Source organism: Saccopteryx leptura, chromosome 9 (genome assembly GCF_036850995.1).
Source record: "Saccopteryx leptura isolate mSacLep1 chromosome 9, mSacLep1_pri_phased_curated, whole genome shotgun sequence".
NCBI lineage: Eukaryota > Metazoa > Chordata > Mammalia > Chiroptera > Emballonuridae > Saccopteryx > Saccopteryx leptura.
The window spans coordinates 90,056,126-90,071,191 of NC_089511.1; the positions used below are offsets into that span (position 1 = coordinate 90,056,126).

General features: G+C 43.1%; 1 protein-coding gene across 1 annotated transcript in view; it reads right to left on the reverse strand.

Annotated features, from left to right (window-relative positions):
* Positions 1-569: 569 nt before the first annotated feature.
* Positions 570-15,066, reverse strand: part of FRMPD2 (FERM and PDZ domain containing 2) — a 141,372-nt gene continuing 126,875 nt past the window's right edge. The window contains 5 exon segments of the mRNA XM_066350236.1: positions 570-796; positions 1,619-1,730; positions 12,088-12,131; positions 12,134-12,185; positions 13,940-14,154. Of these exon segments, the coding sequence (XP_066206333.1) occupies positions 570-796; positions 1,619-1,730; positions 12,088-12,131; positions 12,134-12,185; positions 13,940-14,154 (650 nt within the window).

Consider the following 15,066-nt stretch of genomic DNA (forward strand, 5'->3'; position numbering starts at 1 on the left):
ACTGAAAATACTTAAGGGTGGATGGGCACAAAAATAAAAAAATTAAAAATATCCATTAAAATGAATGTCCAGTTTTGAAAATGTAGACATCCTTTTTGTTTTTTGTTTAACTGGTATTGATTGTAAAGTGTCATATTAGCAATAGAAATGGTAATGTACACAAAGAAATTTCTTCTGACCACAGTGCTGCAAGAAGTCATGAGGGATGCAGGACAGAGGTTTGTGTCCTGCCACCTGTACCTCCTAGGGTACTAGAGGACCACTGCACAAGGTCCACTTTCCCAGAAGTCTACCAGCAGTGGTCCCAGCAGCTCCACACCTTACGCTTCTCTGGTTTTTGCCTCCCCTCCAAATGTTTAGGAACGGTGCTGGGCTATAAGCCCTTGAGCACAGTTATTGATTGCTCAACTGTAAGTTGTAGCAATGAAATATAGACAATGTACATAATATCTGTAAATGCGGTGAGATTTACATTTCCAGGCTCTGATGTCACAGACTGAAGAGCAGTTTTGCCTCACATCCCTTGCCAAAGAGAGGCCTATGCCGAGGTCTCTCTTTCTTGTTGCATTTCACAAACAATGAGGGTGGGAATCCATAGGATGCTTCAGGGAAGCTGCCCAGCATCTCTCCATCTCCTAGTCCCATTGTGCCTCCCTGGTGGCCTGTTGGAAGTACTCTGGCTTGAGATGCAGGCCTTCCCCTGCATCTAGGGAGGCATGGTTCCTCTGGCTGTTCTCTGGATCCAGACTGGGACTCCATTCTGAGTCAGCGAACATCGCTCTGGTAAATTCTTTGTCTGCAATGGGTGTTTATCAAAGAAATGTTAAGGATTAATTGATCCATGGTATACATTGAGCAGAATATAAAAATTATCTCTTTAAAAAATAATTTGGGGAGTTTTTCCAAGATGGCAGTGGAATAGGTGGACGTACCAACTTCCAACTCCCAGAACCAAAGTGGATTACAACTTAATTTTAGAAACCATCATCTGGAAAAACCAACTTTGGACTTTTCAACCAAGGAACACTGAAGAAGCCACACTGAGACTGGTAGGAAAGCAGAAACACAGAGAGGGCTGCCCAGCTCCCCAGAGTGAACGGCAGCCTGAGAGACTTGCATGGCAGGAAGTGAGTTTAGCAGAGAGGGGAGGGTCCTGAATCCGAGGAACAAAGCCCCAGCCTGCAGCCCCAGAGCCTAGAAGAGGCATATGGACAGTATTTAGACAGAAACAAGTCAGGATACTGCTTGTGAAAAAGAGACAGATTTCTCAGACCCAGGATTTTTCTTAAAGGGACCATGCAGAAAACCTCTTTTACAACCACTCACCCGGGGCTCTGGGGGGATGGGAAGAGAGGAGAGGACTGGAGTAGCAGGAAGAGAGTGTAATCTAGGGGGCACAGAAAGAATCACTTTAAGGGACAGCCACCCTAACCCCTGGGCTGAGTCACTCTCCAAATCTGAAGTGAATATTTCCCCTGGAACCAGCAATACCAGCAAAGGGAAGCAGGTCACCAGCAAAACAAGCTCTCCCCCAGCATGCAGAGCAGAGTCGCTTAGAAGGAGAGAGCTTTCAGGACTACAGTATTGAGTGTTAGGGTCTGAGCTGCAGTGCCCCTACCCACTGCTGAGGGCTTGCAGAAGGGCAGGCAGTGGCCAGATGCAGAAGCGTGATTCTGTCCGCAGGAGTGGAAGCCTGGCCAGCCACAACTGAGGCCCGGTGTCAGCTCAGTCTAGCCCAGAGAGGGCGGAGGGGAAACACGAAAGCGGTCCAGCTTGTCTGTGGGCCATCCTGCAATCCTGCCTGTGGGGGAGGGGAAAGGCAAAAGTCCGTGAACAGGCAGAGACATGCCACAGAACAAGTGCACCTGAGCGTGCAGCCTTGCCAGGCCCACAAAACGAGGCTTATGGCCCATGTGCCAGCCAGCTCCACATGCAGGGGCAGGATGAAAGCCCAGGAACAGGCGGAGACCCACAGCTGAGCAAAGATGCTCACCCCTGCCCTCGGTACAAAGACTTGTGGCTGGGGCATGGCATGCAACCCCACCTGCGGGAGCAAGGAGAAGGCAAAGGCTGGCCGAGGCTTGTAGACCTGGGCATGTGAACATAGCCTCTCTCATGGAGGAGATGTAGAAACCACAGTGATAGTCACAGAGAGCCGGTGCCTGCAAAGCCCATACCCAAATGCCTGAGGCAGCAGCAGAGGAGGTGGTAGGCCTGCAGACAGACCACACCTAGGGAACACAGAAGCGACATCCATTGGACTCCAGTGACCAAACCCTTCTTATACACAGACAAAATGGGAAGGTAGAGAAAAGCAACCCAAATAAATCAAGAGAAATCACCAGAAAAGAACCTGAATGAGTCAGATATAACCAAATTGCCAGATGCAGAGTTTAAAACAATAATTTTTAGGATGTTCAAAGATCTTAGAACAACAATAGATAGTCATCATGATCACCTAAATAAAGAGATAGCAAATATAAAAAAAGACATTGAAATAATAAAAAAGAATCTGGCCTAGCGTGCGGAGGACCCGGGTTTGATTCCCGGCCAGGGCACATAGGAGAAGCGCCCATTTGCTTCTCCACCCCTCCACAGTGCCTTCCTCTCTGTCTCTCTTTTCTCCTCCCGCAGCCAAGGCTCCATTGGAGCAAAGATGGCCCAGGCGCTGGGGATGGCTCCTTGGCCTCTGACCCAGGCGCTAGAGTGGCTCTGGTCGCAACATGGCGACGCCCAAGATGGGCAGAGCATCGCCCCCTGGTGGGCAGAGCATCACCCCATGGTGGGCGTGCCGGGTGGATCCCGGTCGGGCGCATGTGGGAGTCTGTCTGACTGTCTCTCCCTGTTTCCAGCTTCAGAAAAATGCAAAAATAAAAAAAATAAAAAAAAGAATCAGTCAGAAATGACAAATACAATATCAGAAATAAAGACCAAAATGGAAGAAAATAAAAGCAGGATGGATGAAGCTGAGGATCGATTCAGCGAGTTAGAGGATAAGATAAACAAAGGCATGGAAGCAGAGCAGAAAAAAGAAAAGAGGCTCAAAAAGTCTGAGGAAACTCTAAGAGAGTTCTGTGACAACATGAAGAGAAATAACATCTGCACCATAGGGAATTCTGAAGAAGAAGAGAAAGAACAAGGGATAGAGACTTTGTTCAATCAAATCTTAGCTGAAAACTTCCCTAAATTGAGGCAGGAAAAAGTCCCACAAGTTCAAGAAGCACAGAGGACTCCATTAAAGAGAAACCCAAAGAAATCTACACCAAGACACATCATAATTAAAATACCAAAGCTAAGTGATAAAGAGAAAATATTAAAAGCTGCTAGAGAAAAAAAGGCTATCACCTACAAAGAAGCCCCCATAAGGACGACATCTGACTTCTCAACAGAAACACTTGAGGCCAGAAGGAAATGGCAAAAAATTTCAAAGTAATGCAGAACAAGAACCTACAACCAAGACTACTTTATACAGCAAGGTTATCATTTAAAATTGAAGGAGAAATAAAAAACTTCCCAGACAAAAAAAAAAAAAAACAAAACTCAAAAAATTCACTACAACCAAACCAAGGCTGCAAGAAATGCTAAGGGGCCTGTTGTAAACACATCAAAGGGGAAAAGAATATAACAAAAGAGGAATACAGCTTTAAAGAATAAAATGGCAATAAACAACTGCATATCAATAGTAACCTTAAATGTAAATGGATTAAATGATCCGATCAAAAGATAGGGTAGCTGTATGGATAAGAAAACAGGACCCATACATATGCTGTCTATAAGAGACACACCTTAAAACAAAAGATGCACATAGACTGAAGGTAAAAGGATGGAAAAAGATATTTCATGCAAATGGAAATGAAAAAAAAGCTGGGGTAGCAATACTTATATCAGACAAAATGGACTTTAAAACAAAGGATATACTAAGAGATAAAGAAGGTCACTACATAATGATAAAGGGAGCAATCCAACAGAAAGATGTACCACTATAAATATCTACGCACCTAATATAGGAGCACCTAAATATATAGAGCAGACTTTGATGGATATAAAGGGCAAGATCAACAGCAATACTATAATAGTAGGGGATTTTAATACCCCACTAACATCACGAGATAGATCCTCAAGAGAGAAAATTAACAAAGAAACAGCAGATGTAGAGGACACACTAGATCAACTGAATTTAATAGATATCTTCAGAACATTTCACCCTAAAGCAGCATAATATACATTCTTTTCAAGTGCTCATGGAACATTCTCTAGGATAGACCGCATGTTAGGGCACAAAAGCGGTCTCAACATATTTAAGAAGATTGAATTCATATCAAGCATTTTCTCTGATCACAATGGCATGAAACAAGAAATCAACCACAACAGAAAAACTGAAAAATACTCAAACACTTGGAAACTAAATAGCATGTTATTAAATAATGAATGGTTTAGCAATGAGATCAAAGAAGAAATAAAAAAATTCCTAGAAATGAATGATAATGAGCATACATCAACTCAAAATTTATGGGACACAGCAACAGCAGTCCTGAGAGGGAAGTTCATAGCATTAAAGGCTTACCTTAAGAAGCTAAAAAAAGCTCAAATAAACAACGTGACCCTGCATCTTAAAGAATTAGAAAAAGAACAGCAAATAAAGCCCAAATGTAGTAGAAGGAAGGAAATAATAAAGATCAAAGTGAAAATAAATGACTTAGAGGCTAAAGAAACAATACAGAGGATCAATGAAACTAGGAGCTGGTTCTTTGAAAAAGTAAACAAGATTGATGAACCTTTAACTAGACTCACCATAAAAAAAGAGAGAGGACTCAAATAAATAAAATTAGAAATGAGAGTGGAGAAATAAAAACTGACAACAGAAATACAAAATATTGTAAGACAATACTATGAAGAATTATATGCCAAAAAATTAGACAACCTGATGAAAAGGACAAATTCCTTGAAACATATAATCTTCCAAAAATCAATATGGAAGAATCAGAAAAATCTAAACAGACCAATTACAACAAATGAGATCAAAACAGTTATCAAAAAACTTCCAACAAAGAAATGTCCTGGGCCTGATGGCTTCACGAGTGAATTCTACCAAATATTCAAAGAAGAACTAACTCCTATCCTTCTCAAGCTATTTCAAAAAATTCAAGAGGAAGGAAGACTTCCAAGTTCCTTTAATGAGGTGAGTATAATTCTGATTCCAAAACCAGGCAAAGACAACACAAAGAAAGAAAATTATAAGCCAATATCCCTGATGAATTTATATGCTAAAATCTTCAACAAAATATTAACAAACTGGATTAAGCAATATGTAAAAAAAATCATATATCATGATCAAGTGGGATTTATTCTTGAGAGGCAAGGCTGGTACAATATTTGCAAATCAATCAATGTGATTCATCACATAAACAAAAAGAAGGAGAGAAACCACATGATAATTTCAACAGATGCAGAAAAAGCATTTGATAAAATTCAGCACCCATTCATGATCAAACTCTCAGCAAAGTGGGAATACCGGGAACATACCTCAACTTGATAAAGACCATCTATGACAAACCCACAGCCAACATCATACTCAATGGCAAAAATTAAAAGCAATCCCCTTAAGATCAGGAACAAGGCAGGGGTGCCCCCTTTCACCACTCTTATTCAACATAGTCCTGGAAGTCCTAGCCACAGCAATCAGACAAGAAGAAGAAATAAAAGGTATCCAAATTGGAAAAGAAGAAGTAAAACTATCATTATTTGCAGATGATATGATACTGTATATAGAAAACCCTAAAGTCTCAGTCAAAAAACTACTGGACCTGATAAATGAATTCAGCAAAGTGGTAGGATATAAAATTAATACTCAGAAATCAGAGGCATTTTTATACACCAACAATAAACTGTCAAAAAGAGAAATTAAGAAAATAATCCTCTTCACAATTGCAACCAAAAAAATAAAGTACCTAAGAGTAAATTTAACCAAGGACATTAAAGACTTGTACTCAGGAAATTATAAAACATTGATAAAAGAAATCAAGGAAGATACAAACAAGTGAAAGCATATACCGAGTTCATGGTTAGGAAGAATAAACGTCATTAAAATGTCTATATTACTCAAAGCAATTTATAAATTCAATGCAATACCAATTAAAATACCAATGACATACTTGAAAGATATAGAACACATATTCCAAAAATTTATATAGAACCAAAAAAGAACACGAATAGCCTCAGCAATCTTGAAAAGGAAGAATTAAGTGGGAGGTATCACACTTTCTGATATCAAGTTATACTATAAGGCTATTGTACTCAAAACAGCCTGGTACTGGCATAAGAACAGGTTTATCAATGTAACAGAACAAAGAACCCAGAAATATACCCCCACCTTTATGGACAACTGATATTTGACAAAGGAGGTAAGAGCATACAATGCAGTAAAGACAGCCTCTTCAACAAATGGTGTTGGGAAAATTGGACAACTTCTTGCAAAAAAAATGAAACTAGACCACCAACTTACACCATTCACAAAAGTAAACTCAAAATGGATAAAAGACTTAAATGTAAGCCGTGAAACCATAAGCATCTTTGAAGAAAGCATAGGCAGTAAGCTCTCCGACATCTCTCGCAGCAATACATTTGCCGATTTATCTCCACAGGCAAGTGAAATAAAAGACAGTATAAACAAATGGGACTATATCAAATTAGAAAGCTTTTGCACAGCTAAAGACAATAAGAACAGAATAAAAAGCCAGACTTCACAGTGGGAGAACATATTTGACAATACGTCTGATAAGGGGTTAATAACCAAAATTTATAAAGAACTTGTAAATCTCAACACCAGGAAGACAAACAATTCAATCAAAAATGGGCAAAAGAAATGAATAGACATTTCTCCAAAGAGGACATACAGATGGCCAATATCAAAAAATGCCCAACATCACTAATCACTAGAAAAATGCAAATTAAAACCACAATGAGATATCACCTCACACCAGTCAGAATGGCACTCATCAACAAAACAGCACAGAATAATTGCTGGCGAGGATGTGGAGAAAAGGGAACCCTCCTGCACTGCTGGTGGGAATGCAGACTGGTGCAGCCACTGCCTTTTGACCCAGTTATCCTACTTTTAGGAATACATTCAAAGAACATCATAGCACTGTTTCAAAAGAAAAAATGCACAGCCAAGTTTATGGCAGCATTGTTCACAATAAAAAAAATCTGGAATGAGCCCAAGTGTTCGTCAGTGGACGAATGGATTAAAAAGTTTAGGTACATATATACTATGGAATACTACTCAGCCATAAGAAATGATGACATCGGATAGTTTATAACAACATGGATGGACCTTGGTAACATTATACTGAGTGAAATAAGTAAATCAGAAAAGACTAAGAACTATATGATTCCATACGTAGGTGGGACATAAAAATGAAACTCAGAGACATGGACAAGAGTGTGGTGGTGGTGAGGGGAGGAGTTGAGGGGAGGGGCACAAAGAAAACCAGATAGAAGGTGACAGAAGACAATTTGACTTTGGGTGAGGGGTATACAACATAATCGAATGTCAAAATAACCTGGAGATGTTTTCTATGAACATATGTACCCTGATTTATAGATGTTACCCCATTAAAATTAATTAAAAATAATAGTAATAATAATTATTGGGGTTTTTTTCACATGACTGAAGAACAGGTCAGTCCTCCTAGTCCTAGGCTCCTATATCGGCCATCACCTATAAGAAAGAAACTTTTGCCTCTCAGCCTAGTGGTCTCTTCACCTGTCTTACTGCTCATTCCCCACAATGAGAGGGCCTCCAGATATGTACTTTTGTTAAAATATGTATCATACAGAATCTGACTCTATTGATATACAATATACAGTATAAAGGGTATATACCAAAAATCAAAATTTAAAAAGGATAAGATAGTCCTGGTCGGGTGTCTTGGTTGAATAAAGAATCGTCCCAAAGCACAGGGCTTACCGATTCCATTCCCCGGTCAGGGCACACACAGGAACAGATCAATGTTCCTGTCTCTCTCTTGCTCTCTCCCTTACCCTCTCTAAAATCAGTTTAAAAAATAAGCATTTTTAAATTAAAAACTTTTTTAATTAAAAGGATAAGAGAAAAAATAAACAGGGAAAGCAGTTATTTTCCTCTTATACAACTTGGGACATGTCCAAAATGTCATTTTTCACCATTCCTCTCCTTCCTGCTTGTTGTCCCCAGTTCTCAGTCCCCAGCAAGCCTTCAACCTCCTCAGGACTTTCAGTGGGTGGGCCAGCGGCATGTCCAGCACCACCGTCCCTCCCTGCCGGTGTCCTCACTTCCCTTTCACTTGGCTCAGATCCCAGGGTGTCACCAGCACTCCCTTACAAACAAGGAAGAGGTGATCTCCCAGCCTCTCCCCTGCTCTGCCTCTATCGCCTGTTCTGTGCAGGGGCTGTGTTTTTGTTCCTGTTCCTAGTGACATTGTGTACATACGGACTCAGTGCCTGCTCTGAAACACAGAAGAATCCCAAATGCAGGAGTGCCGAGGTCCAGTGCCCATGCAAGACCTCCAGACAGTCCTTCATTTGTGTCTTCGTAAATCCAGTTTCTTGTTTTCTCTGCTTTCTAAATGATTTATCTTCTCTCTCTCTCTCCAAGTCCTCCATCTCTTCTCTTATTTCATAGTGACAATGAACCCATCAAATAAGAATCTTTCCATCTCCTACAGTCAACGTCACTGACCAGCCAGCATCCATTCCACGACACCCTCCTCCACCTGCCAGTCACCGTGTTTCTCTGCTCTTCAAATGGGTGCCCACTCTCACTATTCCATATCGCCCCCTTCTTCCTCGCTCCCACACTAACCAGGCTTCTGTCTCCATCGTTCAGCCACTAACTGAAATTGCTCTGATCAGGGTTCCTAATGACCTACCTCTTTCTAAAACCAAGGGACAATTCTCTATTCTCATCCCACTTTGCCTCTCAGCAACCTTCAATAGAGTTGGGCCCTTGCCCTTTCTAAGAGTGTCCTTCACTCATTTTCCCTACTGAAACGTGAAGTTTACTCTGAATTCTGTCCTTACCTGGTCTTCCTGCCACCTCCCAGGCCACTTCTCAGTACCGTTTCTGAATCATTTCTTTGAACCAGACCTCTTGATGTTGGAGTGTCCCAGGCATACTTCTCAGCCTTTTTCTTGACTTTTTCTGTACTCATTGCCAAGGTGGTATCATCTGTTTTATGGCTTTAAATGGCATTATTTGCTGAAAATTCCAAAATCCACTTTTTCCAGTCCTGACTTTATGCCAATTTTCCACAAATAACTACCTAATAGATGTCTCCATTAGCTGTTCCATGCACATTGCTATCAAGAACTATTGCTTTTTCTCCATGTATTGTAAAGCTGCTCTCACTAAGCACCCCATATCTTGGGAAGTGGTACCACCATTCATCTAGTTTCCCAAGCTAAACTTTGTTTTCTTTCCTTATACCCATATATAATACAAAAGTAATCCTGTGGGCTGTATTGCTCAGACATATCACAAACCTGACTACTTCTTACCAAGCCACAATATATTTCCCCTGAAGAGAGGAGATATATTGTTGGCTTACCTCCTCTAGTCCTTCTCCATCAGCAACTTGAGTGAGCTTTCTAAAGCAGATGAGGGTATGTTCATGCTTCACCCTTCATCCTCCCATCACCCCTCCAGTGGCTTCCCACAGCAGCCAGAGTGGAGTCAGCACATTAGGAGACCTACTAGGTTCTTCCCAATGGCCCCCACACTTCTTCTCCTTTCATTGTTCTCTTCATTAGCTACAGTCTAGACACCAACTGTTATTTTTTTTTTTGTACCTCAAACATCCAAGTCCTTCCTGTCTCAGAGCCTCTGCACTTGCTAGTTCATCTGCCTAGAACAACCTTACTCAACATGTCTGTGCTGCTGCCTCTTTCTCATAATTACTTTATTCTAAGTTAGGAATTAAATATTCCCTTTCTTGGTCTTCAATCTGATCTTTGGGGTCACATAGATAAGTGACAATTCCTCTTCACTCTCAGCTAAGAGAGAGAAAACATGCCGACTACAACTGACCTCAGGCTATCCCAACAAGCTCTTCGGGGTACTCTTGGGTAGAACTAATCTCCAGGACAAAAGGACAACCTTTTCCCTGGCATTTCCTAGATATCTCAACAAAACCCATAGTACAACGCCCCTCAGCCTGACCTTTTTGTGTGTGCAAAATTTGACCCTCTCTCACTCTATTCAGTTATTTAATACAACTGCTACCATCTAAGCCCTTTTCCAAATTGGCAACTTTTTCATTTTCTTCCCATCACTCTTTTCTCACCAAAGTCAGCATCAAACAACCTCTTGGGGTCTGAGCATCAAGAGAATCTGCATCACCAAGTCCCCTGTGCTGTCTCTAGTGAGTGTCACCCTCAATAATAAGTGATCATTTCTATCTTCATCTTATACAGGAGAAATCAGAAGCCCTAGAGAAGTCAGGCAACTGCCCAGGGCCCATGCAGGAAGCCAAGGGCAGAGCAGGTGTGGGTGATTCCAGGCTGTTGCACAGATGCCCCTCGAGGACTGAGGCCCTCAGCCCTGGCTGCTAGGAGTGCAGGTGGCTGGCAGCATTCAGTGAGCCTCTCCCCAGGAACTGGGCTCAGCTCTGTGAAGCTGTCTCAGCCAATGTTAGGCCTTCTCTTGGGGCAGCCTATGCCACAGTGCTAGCTAATGATCTTGCTCCACTTAATGACTGCTTGGAAAGGTCATCTTAGCTCCCAAGTTCCCTGTGGGTCATCCAAGGCCCTTACTGCAGCTGTACCACTTTTCTTCCCCTTTCCCCCACCCTGTTTCCCTCACATTCCCAGGAGTGTTCCCAAGAGCCAGGCCCATAAACCTCCTGCACTTAAATCTTAGCTACAGAGTTTGTGTCCCAGGGAGCCAACATGTGGCATCATGGTGGTTAATTTTAAGTGCTAGTTTGGATAGGCCACAGTACCCAGACATTTGGTCAAACACTAGTCTAGATGTCCCTGTGAAGGTATATTTTAGGTGAGATTAGGGCTTAAATCAATAGATTGTGAGTAAAGCAAATTACCCCCATAAATTGGGTGGGCTTCATCCATCAGTTGTAAGGTCTAATAGAAAAAGACTGAGAACTCTGAGAAAGAATGAAGACCACCTCCAGGTTGCCTCAAGATTCATGCTGTAACATTAACTCCCCCCTGGTTTCCAGACTGCCAGCATGCCCTGCAGAACTGGACCAGCCAGCCCCAACCAGACTGCCAGCATGCCCTGCAGAACTGGACCAGCCAGCCCCAACCAGACTGCCAGCATGCCCTGCAGAACTGGACCAGCCAGCCCCAACAACCGCTCGAGCCAATTCCTTAACATTTCTCTCCTCTCATCTCCTCTCCACTCCTCTCTCATCCCCTCCCCTCCCTTCCCCTCCTCTCTCTTTCTCTCTATCTCTTTCTCTCATACTCTCTGTCTCTTGTTTTCTCTCTCTCTTCCTCCATATATATGTACCTGCTATTGGCACACACATATATATGCACATATACACACCTTATGGGTTCTATCTCTCTGGAGAACCTATTACAAGCATCAAGGTAAAACCTCTGAATTTTCCTGATTGCAACATCTCTTTTCTTTGCACAAGACCATATATGTCTAACCCATGCTTCAAGAGTGTGGATACACATTCTGTTCTCCATTCCGTTCCTCAGAATGGCAATTCTGACCTCCCCTCATTCTGGTTTTGCATCTACTCCCCTTGCTTCTTGCTTCCTCACAACCAGCTCAGGCTCCTAGAGAGCCTGGCTACAGAGCTTGCATGGCCAACATCTGAACACACAACCTACTGCAGGAAGATTCAAATGTCAGGAGAGGCAGAAGCAGTGAGGAGGAAGGAAAAGACAGAAATGACCTCATGAACTTGTTACCAACCACCTGAGGTTTGGGGACCAGCTCTTTTCCTTCCCCAGGGAGAGAAGGTGACTTTGAATCCTACCTAAAGCAAAGCTTGGCTTCTCAGAACCCACCAGACAGGAAGAAGTTTGCATGAACATGAGGCATGTGGAGGAAGCAAGGGTGTCACATCTTACTTGCCATACCTGGTCCATCTCAGGCAAGACATCTGGAGGGGTCAGCTAAGGAAGAGCATGACTTCCTGGGAGGCTGCCCACAGTAAACGCAACACCTCCTACAAGAAGCCAGATCCACAGTTAGACACGAGGCAGGCATGGCTGTGGCTTCTCCTCTTCCGTGCTCTCCACTACCTCCCTGACGCTGGCCCTCCACCCCTCCTTGACCTATTCCTCAGCTCCAGAAAATTCCAGAGGACACCACTGCAGGCCTGCTTCCTGAAGCAGAGGACTCAGGCCACTAGCCTCAGACTCCCACAAAGGTAACACACCAATGCTGGGCTGGAAATTCCCAAAGTCTGCTCAGGGTCTTTTTGTGACAGCATCTGCCTTTTCTTCAGGGACACAGTGACTCAAACAAATGGCTGTCGCTGTCACCACCCCCGTTCCCCTTCTCCCCCATCTCAGTACCTCCAGTCATGTAAGTGCCGCCAATCAACGCTCAGCTCGGGTCCTCTCAACAGTAATGAGGCCGCAGTTCTCAGAGAACTGGTCTTAGACCCAAAGCTGGTTGAAAAAGGCATCCTCACACTAACATACACTGTTCTGAAGACCTTCTACCCTCCCTGCCCCACCTGGAGCTTTTCTTCCCCTTCGTCCAGCTGGCCCTGTGCTGTGGAGTGGCCTCTTCAGGCTGCAGTGTGGCTTCCTGTGGGGCTCAGCCAGTGACAGCAGGGGCAGGGATCGGAGGGGGCAGGAGAGGCAGGCAGGTGTTTGTGTCCTTGCCTTTCTCCCTGTGGGGTAGTCACAGGGTGACTGTGTCACAGGATGACTGTGCCCCTCAGTTAATGTCACACCCCACGTCAGTGAGTTGGCTCCATCCAGCTCTGTCAGCTCCTGAAGCTGGGTAATTGCCCCTCCTCTGTCCCTGTGGACTTGGGGCCAGGGACCATTGTGCCCTCGCTCCATATCCCAGCCTTGGGGCTCCCTACCTCCCTCTCCCACACCTTTATCAAACTCTCCTGGAATGACTCAATTATCTACCAGGACTCTGACCGGTATGTGCAATATTTCATAGAGCTTTTGTGCCATAAGCATTGAAAAGTATCCACCTTTCACCTTTTTTTTAACATGTTGAGCATGCACAGAAAACCAATGCCATATTATACATCAAAAGCTGAGAATTTGGTAGAAAACGGGGAAGAAGGGCAGGAAGGGACCCACCACAGTCCCTTCAGCCCTCCCACTCGCCTCCCAAGTCAGGGTTTTATCATCAGTGTAATTATGAGCCTAATAAGAAGCAATTTTTATTCAAGGTCAGATACTTAGAAACTGAAACAGAAAATTACATGTGAAAATGTGCTGCCAATTGCTCTCTGTGTGGGATCCAAGTTCAAACTCTGGTATAATTTTCTTTTTCTTTTCTTTTTTAAGTGAGAGGAGGGGAGATAGAAAATAGACTCTTGCATGCACCCCAGCCAGGATCCATCCAGCAACCCCCTTCTGGGGCCAATGCTCAAATTAACTGAGCTATTTTTAGCACCTAAGGCTGACGTGCTCAGACCAACAGAACTAACCTCTACACTTGGGGCCACCTGCAAACCAATTAAGCCACTGGCTGCAGGAGGGGAAGAAGGAGAGAAGTGGGAGAGGGAGGCAGGAAGAACCGGATGGTCGCTTCTCCTGTGCGCCCTGACCAGGAATTGAGCCCGGGGCATCCACATGCCAGGTCGCTGCTATACCCACTGAACCACCAGCCAGGGCCTCTGGGTATGATTTTCAAGAGCCCTAAGTGTTCCTACAGTAGGTGGGCCTGCGGAAAGCATGGCTGACTTGGCTTGCACACAGGGCTGCTTCTTTCATGGCCTCCCACCTGGAAGACAAGCCCTTCTGTGGGCTGTCCATTCATGGCCAGGATAATGTCACCAGCGGCAATGGCCCCATTCTCCTCAGCTGGCTGCCCCGGGAAGAGCTGCTTAATCATCACAAGATCATGCTTGAGGTGGGTGCTGCTTTCTCTCTCCACCTGCACAAAGCTGAATCCCAAACCACCAGCATTCTTCTTCAGTGTGACTTCAAACTTGGGACCTGTATTATAGGAGATGAACACAATAAATCCTTCAGTAGATTACAGGTGAAGCTGGCCAGCCTCGAAATGCAAACTGTGAAGTCAGTGAATTATTTGTTTTCCATAAAAGGATTTCATTTTTCTAATTTTTATGACAGAGTCCATTAGACATGTTACAGATCAGTGTTATCCAATGAAAATAAAATGTGAGCTGAAAACCACGTATATAATTTTAAAGTTTTCAAATAGTTACATTTTAAAAAGTGAAATAGGTAAAAAATGTAATCATATAGTTTATGGTTATATATATCTAAAGCGTTACCATTTCAACTTGAAATCAACACAAAATAATTATTAATGAGATATTTTACATTTTTATTGTTAAATGGCTTCAGAAATTGGCCACATTTTGAGTACTTAATAGTCACATGTGACAAATGGCTATTATATCAGACAGTACAATCACAGATGACCAACAAAGTCTATATGTGAATACATATAATTCACAGACATACATAATATGCCCATAGCATTTAGTGAAACTAGTATCATATATACGTCTCTTACTCCTTTAGAACCTCAATCACTATTTAACACACTTGAAACTAAATTTTGCATAATTAGACTATGGAGACAATTATGCTAACTCTATGGAAATGTTTTAGCTGCTGTTTTGCTTAGCTGTATAGACTGACCATAAAACAAAACAGCTGCCCCTGGGTGCCCAAGACATGATCCCAGGAACCTAGGTAGTGCCTTGGCCTCCTCTCACTGGCCTCCACCAATTCAGCTGGCCATCAGTCAACAGAGAGACAGAGCACTGCCTGTGAGCTTTGATTTGGGGCAAGAATAAAAGCATTGGAAGCTCTTAGGTTCAAGTGTGTTATATGGCTAATTTCACCTTTGCTATCATCTGGCCTCTTCAGTTAATT